This window comes from Triplophysa rosa, linkage group LG8, assembly GCF_024868665.1.
Source record: "Triplophysa rosa linkage group LG8, Trosa_1v2, whole genome shotgun sequence".
Lineage (NCBI taxonomy): Eukaryota > Metazoa > Chordata > Actinopteri > Cypriniformes > Nemacheilidae > Triplophysa > Triplophysa rosa.
The window spans coordinates 23,588,578-23,603,378 of record NC_079897.1 but is presented as its reverse complement, the minus strand read 5'-3'; the positions used below and the strand labels follow the sequence as shown (position 1 = coordinate 23,603,378).

The window sequence follows — 14,801 nt, the reverse complement described above, 5'->3', positions numbered from 1 at the left end:
GGCAGATGTTCCAGCCCTCCCTCTGAAAGCCCAGTTTAAGCGCTGTTGACAGAGACACTGCAGAATGAAAAAGGCAGGTGGCAGCGGAAGACAGAACGAGATAAAGAGAGAATAGAAGCTTCTAGGGTGGCCACTGACCACCACCCAACAAAACAAATGTGGGACAGGTAATCCGTTTGTGTGGGACAATGTGGGACACCATTGAAAGGTAGCACAAAACTGTGATATAACAACAGAATGAAAACATTTTTATATCATTTTTTAGCTTATAAAAATTGTCATGGTCCTGCCTTCTTGTTCATGATTTTCTAGTCTTGGGGCAGTATCGTGACAGATCCCTTATGTTTAGTGTGAGAAAGCCATGGGGTGTTTATCTTTTGATATTCCATGTGTTTTCTCGTGTCTCGTCATTGGCCCTGCCCCTCTCGTTTCCCGTATTACTTCCCGGCTGTGTTTCATTACCCTCACCTGCCCTGTGTTATTATCCCTCGTTATTATCCCTCCCCCCACAATACACCCCCTACATTTCAGAAGTAATAGTAAATTCATGCGGCGCCGCCTAGGTCAGGCACTGCAGTTGCTCAAAATTTGCTGCTAAAGCCTTGATGACAACACACTTTATTCTCATTGGCCTGAATATTCACGTGTATATTTGACATGTGTTGCGTGTTTATTCTGACACACTCGGTTATGATTATACTCACATTTTATGTTTATTGTACTGATCTTAATGCAAAAAGTAGGTATTCCTATCATATTCACTTAATCCCTGATAAAGAAATTAATATCCCTTCTTCTGCTCCCTACAGGACCTGTAGTTTCAGCTCCATGTCCTACCTGACGGCCAACTTTTTACATCCCCCCCCCCCCCCGATCTCGATATGGGTCAACTCGAACAAGCCTAATAATACCACCCAATGTTAATACAACAATTAAACAATGTCATTTTATTTTTGATTGGACTGTTTTCGGAAATAACATGCAACATCATAAGGTTATGTGACAAACATATGGGTGTGATGATAGCATCTAAGTCCATTGCTTTTTGAATGACTTATTGTGGAATAATACTATTCCTCTTACAATTTAAGAGATAATAAACGGGGTATGATGCAATGTATTCGGTAAGTAGTAATCTAGTGTTTCATGCCAAACATACTCAAAGATGATGTCATGCTGGGATAGTTTTTTAATGCACATTAGATTTGATTTAGATAAACTAAATGCATCATGCATAATATGAAGTTAGTTGTTTACCTTTGAAATTATTCTTTCTATTTTTATTAATGTTTCTTATTTATTCATTTGTATTATATTGCATTTTGAATGTAATATGGCAATGGAATGTACTAAATTGGTTTAGTTTTCACAGATATTAATGTATGCAATTTCAGCAATAAATATGTTAATTTTTCTAAAAAGGAATCAAATTAGTTGTTCATTTTAAGAGACCTGTCTATTTTCTCTTGTATATTTAGTATTGCTCTTTAATAAAGAAAAAGTACTTATTATCCGAATACCCGATTAATCGATGGAAAATCAGTAGAATACTCGAATACTAAAATAATCGATAGCTGCACTATTGATTAAAGACATTTTTTTTTTCAGCGATTCATCCAGTACCTTGCCTCCAGGAACACTCTTTTCAATCTTAGTAATTTTTTGGACAAAACTGGCTCTCATGGTGAGTAATACTTTGCGCAGTGTAACCTGACCTTCGATAATGAGACAGTTCAGGATCGTTCATTGATCTTACACGGGCTGCAGCTGGCAGACACAATCTCTCTTTATAGCATGAGTGAAATGACTATAGAATGTTAACTCAGCTTTAATTAATCGCACTGCTGTCAGTTTAACAATGCTTCGCATTCAGGGACATCTGAAAAAGTGGGTGTAGTTTATGAATATTAATTTGAATATTAATTACTATGAAATCTAGCAGAGTGAGTGCTACCCGTAGAAAATTAGTGTTTTTTTTAACATTTATTTTATATTGCAGAATTTGTTTTACATTACTCTTGATGTTTTTCCACGATTTCTAAATGTTTTTAAATGTTCCAATAACATTGTAAGAATAACGTTTTTATGCCAAAGTTTTCATTACATTTAACAGTGACATAAAATGTTGATTAATGACTATTTTAATATTACTCCAAGAAGTTTAAAAAAATGTTAGCCAAAGTTCTGAGAATGTTTCCTGTTAGTTGGGTAGTCTTCCTAATCATTAAAAATGAATTTTGAGGCCCCAAGTGGTCAGTTTAAAAAAAACTATTTTTCTATTTATTTTAAGGTTACGACATGTCAACATTTATCAGACGCTACAGCAGGTATCTGAACGAGAAGGCATTTGCTTACAGACAGATGGCTTTTGACTTCGCCCGAGTGAAGAAAGGGTAAATAAGTATTTTTTATTTATACCCCTTTGTTATATGACTGTACCCAGTGTTGGGTGTAACTAGTTACTAAGTAATTAGTTACTGTAATTTAATTACTTTCCCCTTGAAAAAGTAAAGTAAGGGAATACTATTTTTTCTGTAATTTAATTACAGTTACTTTTGATGTAATTAAACTAAATACTTTGTGTAATATATGTGTGTGCAATAGTGGAATTGACATCAAAATTCAAAGTCTAACTTTAAAATCTGTGCTTTAATGTATAATTCTCACATTTGTAATACTTTGGTCAGTTTATAAGAGTACTTTATGTAGTTTAATATTATTTATTTAAATTAATTAAAAGAGCCCTTTCATGCCTATCCTTGAATCACTTAACTAATCAATGTTGATATAGGATATAGAAAGTAATTAGTAATAAGTATCTAAATACTTTTTGGAGAGAGTAATTTTTACAGTAATCTAATTACACTATTGAATATGTAATCAGTAACTAGTAATTAATTACTTTTTGAGAGTAACTTACCCAACACTGACTGTACCCTAACACTGTAAAAAATGATTTGTTGTTTTTTGTTGTTTCAACTTAAAAAAATAAGTTACCTTGTTGCCTTAAAATTTTAAGTTAGTTCAACTTAAAAATATTAGTCAACACAACGAGTTTGCAACAAATTCATTAAGTGAACTAATATTTTTAAGTTGAACTAACTTAAAATTTTAAGGCAACAAGGTAACTTATTTTTTTAAGTTGAAACAACAAAAAACAACAAATCATTTTTTACAGTGAATAGAGTTAACAAACGTGCCACAGAACAGATTTGAGTGGAATTCTGGAAAATGAATCAAATCCTCTAGTCCTGGAAAAGAGCCTTCTGGTGCTGGGCTTTAAAGATTTTTTATAGTTTATTAGCATTTTCACCTGTATGCATTTCTCTTTGCTTCTGTTTTGTGGTTGGGCGGGAATAGGAACCTTTTTAATAGGGACATTACCAAGGTTTCACTGTAGAGGCAAAATATAGCTTCAGCATACATATTGGCTGATTGAGATGCTGTAGACATCTTTGGCACAATGACAGCACATTGCCAGGGCATAAAATGTTTAATGGTCCTGGGGTTTTCTGCTCATATTTCTTTACAGCAGTATTCACGCTTCCTTTTCTACAACAGTCATATTTGCATTTACTGTACAATTGATTGTTTTGTATATCATGTTATGCTAAATCTGCTGCCCAATTGGCAGGGACGGATTATGACTTCAAAGGGCCCCGGGGCCAGTTACCTCCAAGGGTCCCCCTTCCACTATTTTTCCTGTTCTTTCCCTTAGCTGCGCATTCACAGTTATAGAAAGTGAAAGTTAAGATGATCATAAATATTCAAACCATTCTCGCTCTGTGTCAAATGCCTGCACTATATGCTAAAAATAATCTGTACAAGGTTTACAGAATCAAGTTATAGGAATATCATTTTCTAATATTTTTTTATTATATATTGTTTACTCTTTACAAGTCTAATATTAGTTACACAATGAAAAATCAACAATGAGGTAAATTAAGGCATATTAGAAGCACATCCTTAATTAACTGTCAAATATTCACGTATTTAATGCATCACATGAATAAAGTTTGTCTAAGAGGCCTTGTATAGGCTATGGGACCCATATATTAAGGATAAATAATCATTTGTTTTCATTGTTTTTGGGTTTTCTGTACCAAACTCGGGCTCATGGTAGTCAAGGGCCCCTGGGCACTGGCCCCATTGGCCCGGTCAGTAATCCATCCCTGCCAATTGGAAGGACCACTTTTTCCTCACACCTACAAGTGAATGTTCGTGTGTATTTATTTCACAGTACTGACGGTGTGATGAGAACTATGTCTACAGACAAACTTTTGAAAGGCATGCCCACACTGCAGAGTCAGATCGATGCTCTGCTGGAGTTTGACGTGAGTGTTGTCATCATCGCATTATGTATTTTAACACTTGCTCTTGCATTATTATATATGGCAAAATGTTGTCACAATGTAGAGTTCAATAAAGATTTTTGTTAAATGAACAGTTTACCCAAAAATGAAAATTCTCACCCTCGAGTTGTTCCAAATCTGTATAAATTTCTTTGTTCTGATGAACACAGAGAAAGATATTTGGAAGAACACTTGGCCACCATTGACAACCATTGTAGGAAAATTGCTTTATAAATGTCTTTGTACTGTTAAACACAAAAGAATATCTTTTGAAGCAAACAGTTCTGGGGTACTTTTGACTACCATTGTGATTTTTCCCACTGGGGTACATACAGTAGTCAATGGTGGCTAAGAACTGTTTGGTTACAAGCATTCTTCCAAATATATTTCTCTGTGTTCATCATAACAAAGACATTTATACAGATTTGGAACAACTCGAGGGTGAGTAAATGATGACAGAATTTGTTTTTTTGGGTGAACTGTCCCTTTAAGTTTTGACAGGAGTTAAAAATTGTTAAGAGCGTTTGCCTCTTTGACTTGACCTTCAGTCTTTCTGGTTTCCTGGTTCTTTTAGGTTCATCCAAAAGATCTTGTCAATGGAGCGATCAATGCTGCGTTCCTGTTGCTCTTCAAGGACCTGATCAAGCTGTATGCATGCTACAATGATGGCATCATTAACCTTTTAGGTACATTGTTTTCCTCAGATTCAAGTTGGTTTCATTTCTGCAAGTTATGCAACAACAATGCGCTTTTTGCTCTCTCCCGTACATTTTGAAAAATATTTTCTCAATATTTGTAGAGAAATTCTTCCAGATGAAGAAAGGACAGTGCAAAGACGCATTGGAAGTCTATAAAAGATTCTTGACACGAATGACCAGAGTCTCAGAGTTCCTCAAAATCGCTGAGGTAAATTAAATTAAGTTTGTTTTGTCACATTGCTCAATGTTAGATTTTATTAGTGGTTCAGGGGTTGTCAAATAACCTTATCTTTTTTCCCTCCCAACAGCAAGTGGGAATTGACAAAAACGATATTCCAGAACTTACCCAGGTGAGGCTTTCATGAGATTGCATTTTTCTTCTTTCCATCCTTCATTCAACCCTTTCCACATCAGTACTAACATAGCATGTACAGTAAGCGTTGTGGTGTTTTTAACATTATGTGTTGCATGTACCTTGGACTACAAATCCTAGAGACAAAAGCATTTTTTTTCAAACTGACCAGGTTCTAAAAACCGGTTTGACAACCTCAAACGTGATTAGCTGGTAGCTGGTTTGTTACTGGTCAAAGATGGTTTACCAGACAATGACCAGCTGGAAAACAGCTACCATCCACACACAGCAATCATCATCCAAAGCTGGAGATTTCAGCAGGACAGACATCCCTGTTTTACACATAGCAGGTCATTCAGAAGGGCACGTGTTCCATGGATCCATTCTGTCCTCTGTGCGGCCCTTTGCACCCCCCGGCTGATTGACAGATTCTGTACCCTGTCTTCTTATTTCAGAGGTGCAGATTGATCACACAGGCAGAGAGTGTGAGTAGTGTCAGGTGCATTCCACTTTTGGGAAGCCTACAGCCCAGGAAAGAGCTGAAGTCAATCCTCATGAGCGCTCGTTAAACAATCTGCACACGAAAACTGTTTTGAAGCTGAACTTGAATGTGATTTAAGGACCATGAGCAGAGTAGAAGCAATGCTTGCGGTGTGAGACGACGAACTTAGCCGCAACCGCATTTGCATCCTAGTCAAGCTGAGGAACCATCAAGAACAGAGTTTCCACAGTTTTTCAAAAGCATGATGACACTCAGACAGTACACTCTTAAAATTAAAGGTGCTTAAAACCAACCATTTTTTGTTCCACAAAGGACCATTCTGTCAAAAAAGAACTTCGCTAGAAAAAACCCAACAGAGCAGAAAGGTTCTTCGGATGTTAAAGGTTCTTTATGGAACCATTTAGACAAAAAAAGGTTGTTCTATGGGATCGGGAAGCACCTTTATTTTTAAGATTGTCGAGTTAACACAGATCCAACAAGCACCAATAGGGTTAACACATTCATCCAACAAAAGCCAAACAATTGCTGGAATTTGGTGTTTGTTAATACATAAAACAAGGTGCCTTTAAAACAAGATTTCGAACATTTAAAAAAAAAACAAGGAAATTGAATTACATTTCTTTCTTGGAGAGTAGTATGATGATGTTTTGGCTAAATATCAAACAAACAAAAACGGCACTTTTATATTTATCGAAAACCACTTCAACTCAGTTGTTGAGATTAAATTGGCACATTTTGTGAAAAAAACCTAAAGCTCAAAACCTTGATGATGTCATATTGACTCACGCAGTTTCTGCAGTTGTGGAAGCTCTGTTAAGTTGTTAGGAGTGATTGTTTTAAGCTGGCAGAGAGTGGGAAGATATGTCTGTAAGCATGTTCTGCGTGATGTCTGGCCAGGGTGGTTTGCTTCTTCGAGTACTTTGGATTGGTGATGCCAGACAGGTAATGATAAAGGCAGATGTGCACGACTGCCTGGGTTCTGGATTTGGCAGTGGTTGTCATTGGTGGGGTTGTGGCCTGGGTTGCACAGCTGCGTGTAATACTGACATTGGAGATGTTTAATCTGAAGAAATTTAAGTTACTTAGTTTTTATTTCTCACTGGCAGTTCTCAAGACACCCGTCTGTGTGCTAGGACCCCAGTGTAATTATGCATAAGAGTTCTGACATAAAGACCTGGTTTTATTGCTACTGCTGGAAATATTGTGTGAATTGTGTGTGTGTGTGTGTGTTTGTACTTTTTGTAGAACCGGAAAACCAGGCATTTTTGCATTTTGTTATCATACTGCAATAACAAATATGGACTGCTAATTTAACATATTTAAGGGAGTCATTTGTTTGGCCTATTTAGCTGTAACTGCATGGCATTTTTACCCATGAGATATACCCACCTGCGTTTATGTGGCACGTCCAGCCAATAATGCGCTGTGAATTTCTCTGTTGTGCCTGAATGCATGAGTGAACATGTTGCAGTGCATTGTGGGTTCTACTGGGACTATCAACCAAAGCATTGTGGTCTGCATTTAAACCATCAGGGTATTTTTGTGAATCTTAATACCATAAAAACAGCAGGCCTATTGTTAACATCTATACAAATAATCTCTTACATATGCACTTGGTTGTCATTTTAGTTTAGTTGTTATGCTCTATGCATCCATTATCTTCACTTAGTCTCAACAGCTTGACTCCTGCGTCACATTGTGTTTGGGAAACGTTGTGTCCTAAATGGTAGGTCACTATAACACAGGATTGTTTTGTGCTTCTGTAGGCCCCTGAGAGTCTGCTGGAGTCTCTGGAGACGCATCTCAACACGCTTGAGGGGAAGAAAGTGTAAGTTTGTTAGGCCTTTAAAGGAACATGGAAGTGTTCACTTAGTGAATTACAGAATAAAAAAAACCACCCTTCTCCTTTTTACCTTCCCTTCTTTTTTACTTTTAGTTAAACTGTAACTGTATTTAGTGCATATAACTATTCCACTGATGATAAAACAAATAGTAATACTGTCCCTTTTCTTTGTTAACAGTGATGAGTAAGTATTTTTTCCTCAATGTGTGTTTCAAAATTTCTTTATGTCAGACATGAATGTGTTTTCGTACTGTTGCTTATGTTGTCATCATTGTGTAGTTTTCAGTTCTATGGAACAGATGTTTGAACATCTGCATTGTTACATAATACAGTCTGAAGTTCACACTGTCTATAGAATAAACATTTTAGTCCATTATTACTTACTTTATTAATATTAAGTTCAGTCTGTAAGAAATAAACCAGAATGAACTTAATGCTGCCAACCCGGAATCGACTTATTGAACCGGTCAATTTGTCAATATGAACTTTGTGTATAATGTTCACATGAATGTCATGGGACATGGGTGTATGTAACAGAATCCCCCCAGATTAAGTATGCATGTTTGCCGTTAGCATTTTACATGATTATTGTTTCAGAAAAAATAGAACCGTGGTCTTAAAGCCACAATATGGAATCATTTTGTTATGAAATATCCAAAAATCACTTGCACAGTGTGATATATTTCATGCATTTGTGTACTTACATTATCCCAAATGTTCCCAAGAATGTGCAAATCCAGAGAAATTCCTATTTAAAATAATGGTATCCCTTGTATTTGTCGCATATAAGTGACTTAATATCCGCTGCTCTGCACAACCCTCAGTTTCCGGTTGTAGAAACTATGGCAACATGCAAATGCAGAAGTGGTTATACAGCATCTGGGACGCAGCATCTGTTGTTCTGTTATTATGGCTCACGATTACTCTTTGCCGAGTAAAGGAAACCCAAAAAAGCGTAAACGTAGTTTACTTTTTAAACGACGACTGTATGACTGTTTTAAACACGTAAAACTATGTAGCATTACGCTACCAATGAACAAAGTCCAATATCAGTCGCGGGCTAACGTAGCATTACATTCCACGTTTCTTGCAAGCTAATTCATTGCGATGACATAAAATAAAATTAATTCATTACCTCGTCCGTGAACATGATGGGCGATCTCCATACGCCTCCGGATGGTGAAAACGACATGTCCCATAATTCCGCTCTCCTACATAACGTCATTTAGCTTCGCCTTTTGTTGTTTAGAAAGTGCACCATCTAGCGGTCCAAATGTACATATTGTGGCTTTAATGTATTTATTTTCCTTGATGCATAATGCCTTGCACATCTGCTTCCGGGTTAAAAAATTATTTTCTGGCGTCTTTTCAAAGTTGTTTTAAAGTTTTCTTTGTTTCACTCTCTACCACTAGGTCACCAACTAAGGTAAGTAATGTCTTGCAAACTACCAATGTTTTTCACGTATGTATGTAATATTTTCAAGACATCGTAATGTTTTTTGTACATTAAATTCAACCAACGATGAATCCAACATGACATATAGAAAGGATCTCCTACAAATAATGGAACGCCTGCGAAAACAGCAGAACCAGCTGCAGTTCCTGAGCCCACTACAGCACCAGAACCTGCCAAAGCAGCCCCAGCTCCAACCACCACCAAGTGAGTCCAAACTGTCCTGTTGTTTTAAATAAAAACAAAACCATCCTTGATATGTTCTGACTATAGACCCATCGCTCTTACCCACTTTTTTTGCAGTAGCGGTTTTAATGATCTAGTGGATTTCGATCTTCTTGCACCGAGTGCAGGGGGTTCCGCTGCTTCCACAGCATCATGGGGAGGTGAGCCGTTGGGTTGGGTTAAGAAATTTGTCACATTTCAGGTCAACTGATATTTAATATGTTCATGATTACAGAGATTAAAAGTGTGTGTATTTACGACGTATACTGACACTATATCGCGAGTTCATTCTTAAAGCTGCACTACAGGGCTATTTTAAATGAATTAGGCCATTTAGGAGACTATTAAGTGAGCACTCAAGAGTTTATAGTGGGAAATGTTTCTCCAACCAAGCTTTTCAAATCCCATTCGTAAGCTTCAGTTTCTTTAAAGAGGAAAAGATTTAAGTGGGATCAGTATCGGTAGTGCTTATATCTAACACAATCTTTCTTCTTTTTGCTTCTCTCCCTACATCTCCTCTCTGTCTGGCTGTTTTTTGGCTTTGGGTTCAGATCTGCTGGGAGAGGGTGAGTAGAGATTTACGTTTCATTTAATGCATAGAGGTCTATTCAGAGCAATATGTGTGAGGTGTTACAGAGTAAAATAGTTCATCTATGTTCTGAAGCTTCTGAACCATCATGTGCACATTTGATCCAAATGGATATTATTTTTCCCCGGGCACTAAGTGGTTGGACCTGCTTAAAAGGAACTCTTTCAACAAACTTTTCATTATCCAAAGCTTCACTGTTGTCTTTTTGATCCAGCTACATCTTTATTAAGTCGTTATGCACAAAAATCATTTTTTCTGTCACCATCACTTCTTTCCCTCTCTTTTATCCTACACTTTCCTCCTCTGAATGCTTTGGTTTGCTTGTGACTTGGCCGTGGTGGGGTTCCAGACACTCCTGCCGCTAGCTCTGACGCGCCGCTCTCTGAGGCTGACTCTGCTTCTGCAGCTCCTGCAGCTGATGAACCAGCGGCTGATGCCAACGCCGCCCCGGCCGCTGCCTCGCTGCCAGTGCCTGCGCCCGCTTCCACCATTTCAGACATGGACCTGTTTGGAGGTCAGTCAGGTTGTTTCTTGGTTTAAGTGTGCTTTCATATGAACGCAGAGAAAGATATTTGGGTGGACGCTTGTAACCAAACAGTTCTTGGCCACCATTGACTACCATAGTAGGAAAAATGGCAATGGTAATCAAAAGTTCCCCAGAGCTGTTTGCTTTCCTACATTCTTCAAAATATCTTCTTTTGTGTACTATGGTAGTCAGTGGTGGCAAAGAACTGTTTGGTTACAAGCATTCTTCCAAATATATTTCCCAAATATATGTTTGATGTTCATCGAAAGAAAGAAATGTATACAGATTTGGTCAACTTGAGGGTGAGTAAATGAAGACAGAATTTTCATTTTGGGGTAAACTGTTTCTTTAACATTCTTTTATGGCTGATTTCAGTACAGTTTGTGACTTTACGTCCCTTGTGTTGATTAAAAATGATCCGTTGAGTGGATTGGACTGTACAGCTATAATCAATTTGTATAATGAAGAAAACTACTGATTAGATCACGTATGATTAGCTTGAAAGCTTTCGTAGCGATTCTTAAGCACTGATTTCAAAGGCATGACAGACATCTTGGTACAGGACAAATAACTGCTCACCTTAGTTCACCTGAATTTGATACCATATGAATATTTCAAGTCAAGGTTAGCTCACGTCTTATGTTTTGTTTTTGTATTATGGTATATGTGTTGCTAATGGAGAATTTTCACAACCAAACAAGGTGATTAGGACCTCGAGTGAAGCAGATGGGTTTTGTATCATCCTAAAGAGGTTAATTTTACGATAATTACCGGCTGCCCGCTCATTATCCCACTCATTACATGGCTACTTACAAAAGAAATACATAACTGGACATTATTGATTTGAATTGAAATAATTTGTTTATGAGAGAGGATAGATAAGATACATGGAGCTTACTGCATTGTAGGAAATTGATTGTCAGGGACAGTGGTCAAATATTTAGTTTAGCCATCGTAAGAAAATATCTGACCACAAAGTGCTGCAGCTGACCAATCAGAAACAAGTGTTTCAGAATGTAAGGTATATTAACTTCAGTTTTCTGAACTTTATATACCTTGTGCTGTTCAAAGCTGTGAATTCAATTGATTTAATTATCCCATTAAATCAATGGCTGTTTTTTATTTTGCTAATAAAGGAAATAAATCCTACCTGGCTTCATTATCAAAATCGCAGTCAATTGAGTCACGATGGTGTGAAATACGCCTCGTAGTCCATCATTGCTTTAGCTCACAGGAGTCATGCTGTCAATGGCATACACTTTGACCAAAAGTCATTGACAGGATGTGGTACGCGGCCCAACTCATTTCTCTCAGTGTGTACAGACTATAGACACACTGAAGTTAACTGTATACAGCCTAGATTGGTCATTTCTTATTGCCAGTTTGGTTGTATAGAGTGTTCCTGTTCATTTTATGTCACTGACATTGAAATCTCTTTCTCTGCCTGTCTTTCTCGCTTCATGCCCTTTTTTTCTCTGTTGGCTTTTGTTGGTCTGGTTTGGTCCAGACGCATTTGCCCCCTCCCCAGGCGATGGTCCGAGCGAGGGCGTGGCCCCAGCAGCTGCTGCATGTGGCGGATCTGGTGGGTGCTTATCCATACACAAGATTAATTAACACCCCCGCTCTTCGTTGTGTTTATATAAAGATTTATGTGTGTGCCTGTGTGTTTCAATGGCTGAAAGTTTCAACTACTTTGCGTGTGTCAGCGGTTATGTATGTACAGTGTGTGTGTGTGTACAGTAGTGGCTAAAAGTGATGTCCTGGAGGGGCATATTCGTACAACATTTGCATTTTATGCCCCCTCAGGTTAGATGAGTATAGAAGATTATTAGAAATTATCTGGCAAAAACGCCCAGTACAGCGTATTTGTCAGGAATGCTAAGGCTGAGAACCCAGGCGCAGGCAGACAAAGGGTTAACAGAAAATATTTATTCAAAGATGAAACAAAAACCCACGACGAGAAAACACGATAAAAATCTAATCAAAAACTACTTCAAGGGGCAAACAAAGTCCAAGAGAATCCAAATAAAAAGTCCAATAACACAACTGGGACACAGCAAACCAGGAACACGGGAATCCACATACGAGGAGAGGTAGGGCAGGGTAAAGGAATGAACCGACAAGGGGAGACTGAATACAAAGGGAATATAAAGGGAATACTAATGAGGGAAAATGACAAAAGGCTAGTGACGGGCAGGTGATGGGAATGAAACACTGAGGGGAAGCTAACGAGGGAACGAGAGGGCGGGGCCAATGATGAGAAACACGTGGTACACGGTGAACACAATAGCCACGTGTCTTCCACACATAACAAAACAGGCACACAGACATGGTACTGTCATGACTCTGTCCACAGAACTAGGAAATTCATGACCAGAAGGACAGAATCATGACAGTATTAGGGAATAAATGACCCTGGACCACAAAACCCTGGTCATGAGGGTCCATTTTTTGAAATTGAGATTTATACATAATCTGAAAGCTGAATAAATAAGCTTACCATTGATGTATGGTTTGTTAGGATAAGACCATTTTTGGCAAAATTTGAAAATCTGGAATCTGAGGGTGCAAAAAATCAAAATATTGAGAAAATCGCCTTTAAAGTTGTCCATCAGAAAGAAACAGGTTTGTTTTAACTCTCTCTCTGGGCTTACCGCTGTCATGACGTTGTGCAGAATAGATACGGAAATAGATACGGAATAGATGAAATTCTAAGCTTTACATCAATGCCAAATTTGAGTGGGTAATTCCCAAAGAGCGGGCAGTTTGTAGGCATGTTTCTGCCATTTTTGGTCACGATTTTGCTGCATTTACGATATATTTATGGTAGGAAATTTAAAAAATGTTTTCTTGGAACATGATCTTTACTTAATATCCTAATGATTTTGGCATAAAAGAAAATCGTATTGTTGCCTATTGCTACAACTATACCCGTGCTCCTTATGACTGGTTTTGTGGTCCAGGGTCACATATGCTTTTATTTGAATATCCAAAAAATGCATAGATAAACATAGAAAAGGGCATAGACATTTATTTGTTATTCAAAATATTCATCATTCATATTTTGTACCAAGTCTCCTGGACCTTGAATCAATAAGCTTTGCTCAAGCGGTGTGTATAATCTTTTGCCGAGCCTCCTTAAATTCTTCTCAAGGCTGAGCTTTACTTTACACTCCAAACGCAACTGTGCAACACGAATACAAGATCTTTGAAAATATTTTCAAATAAATAAAGAGCAAAGACGACATCGCTTTTTGACGTTACTGTATACTGTATGCTTGTGCCTCTAATTGGATTTTTCTTTGCATTGCTTTAGTTATTAAACCCTGCTTTTGCTTGCACATAAGGATTCATCATTCTGTCCATGACCTGCTTGAGAGATCTCAAGTCGCAGCTCGCATCCTTCTGTCCTGTCAAAATGATCCTCCATAGCTTGTTTCACTGCTGTGTTAACCATATTAATCGACTCGCATCCAAATACCCACCAGTCTTGTTTTCGTTCCCTGATCAATTATATGTTCAGTATCAGTGATTCATTCTAACCTAAATGTTTATTTTCATGAGTGGATGTATTTACTATACATAATGTTGCATGCTACAAGAGATATTTGACCTTTGTGTTTGAACTGTAACATTAATAAAACCTTGTTTTTATTTGAATTTTTACCAAGTAGGAGAATATTGAACTGTTTTTAACACTCTCATGGTTGTACTGCGGTTAATAGTGCCCTAAACGTGGCGGATTCCATTTCCTCCCTAACCCTGACCTCAGCACTCCTGAAGTTGTGAGCTTTCCGTGTGTTTCCTCTTTTCATTTGCACTGTTTGTTATTTAACGAACCTTCCCCATTCCATTGTCACCCCTCCCCAATAAAGACCCCTGGGCCACGTCTGAGGGGAGTGCGAGCGTCGCTCCAGAGCTGGACCTCTTTGCCATGAAACCCGTAGAGAGCGCAGTCACTGAGGTCACATCCCCTACTAGTGCCGAAGCGAGCATCTCGCCGACAGTGGCTCCTGCTGCTTCCTCTCCACCCACCGCCACCGCATCCGCAACATCTGCGACGACTGAGCCCGCGGCCGCTCCGACACTAGACCTCTTTAGTGGTAATATCTCTGCTGTAACTCTGCCTGTGTTTGCTCTACTCTGCATTATGCTCTAACTAGTTCCCTAACATTGTTACGATTTTTTTTTTGTTCTCATTACGATTTATTGTTTATTTTGGTCATTCTGGTCTCCGAGTGAATCGCGGCCTTAACCACCT

At 38.1% G+C, this 14,801-nt stretch overlaps 1 protein-coding gene across 1 annotated transcript in view; it reads left to right on the top strand.

The window, feature by feature from the left end:
- The window catches only part of snap91a (synaptosome associated protein 91a), a 33,127-nt gene that overhangs the window by 11,183 nt on the left and 7,143 nt on the right, over window positions 1–14,801 (top strand). The window contains exons 3-17 of the mRNA XM_057339422.1: window positions 1,609–1,684; window positions 2,291–2,393; window positions 4,241–4,334; window positions 4,927–5,038; window positions 5,152–5,258; window positions 5,359–5,400; window positions 7,671–7,732; window positions 7,926–7,931; window positions 9,161–9,173; window positions 9,292–9,407; window positions 9,504–9,586; window positions 9,977–9,991; window positions 10,364–10,528; window positions 12,048–12,122; window positions 14,416–14,643. Coding sequence (XP_057195405.1) covers window positions 1,609–1,684; window positions 2,291–2,393; window positions 4,241–4,334; window positions 4,927–5,038; window positions 5,152–5,258; window positions 5,359–5,400; window positions 7,671–7,732; window positions 7,926–7,931; window positions 9,161–9,173; window positions 9,292–9,407; window positions 9,504–9,586; window positions 9,977–9,991; window positions 10,364–10,528; window positions 12,048–12,122; window positions 14,416–14,643 — 1,297 coding nt within the window. The remainder of the gene's footprint in view (window positions 1–1,608; window positions 1,685–2,290; window positions 2,394–4,240; window positions 4,335–4,926; window positions 5,039–5,151; window positions 5,259–5,358; window positions 5,401–7,670; window positions 7,733–7,925; window positions 7,932–9,160; window positions 9,174–9,291; window positions 9,408–9,503; window positions 9,587–9,976; window positions 9,992–10,363; window positions 10,529–12,047; window positions 12,123–14,415; window positions 14,644–14,801) is intronic.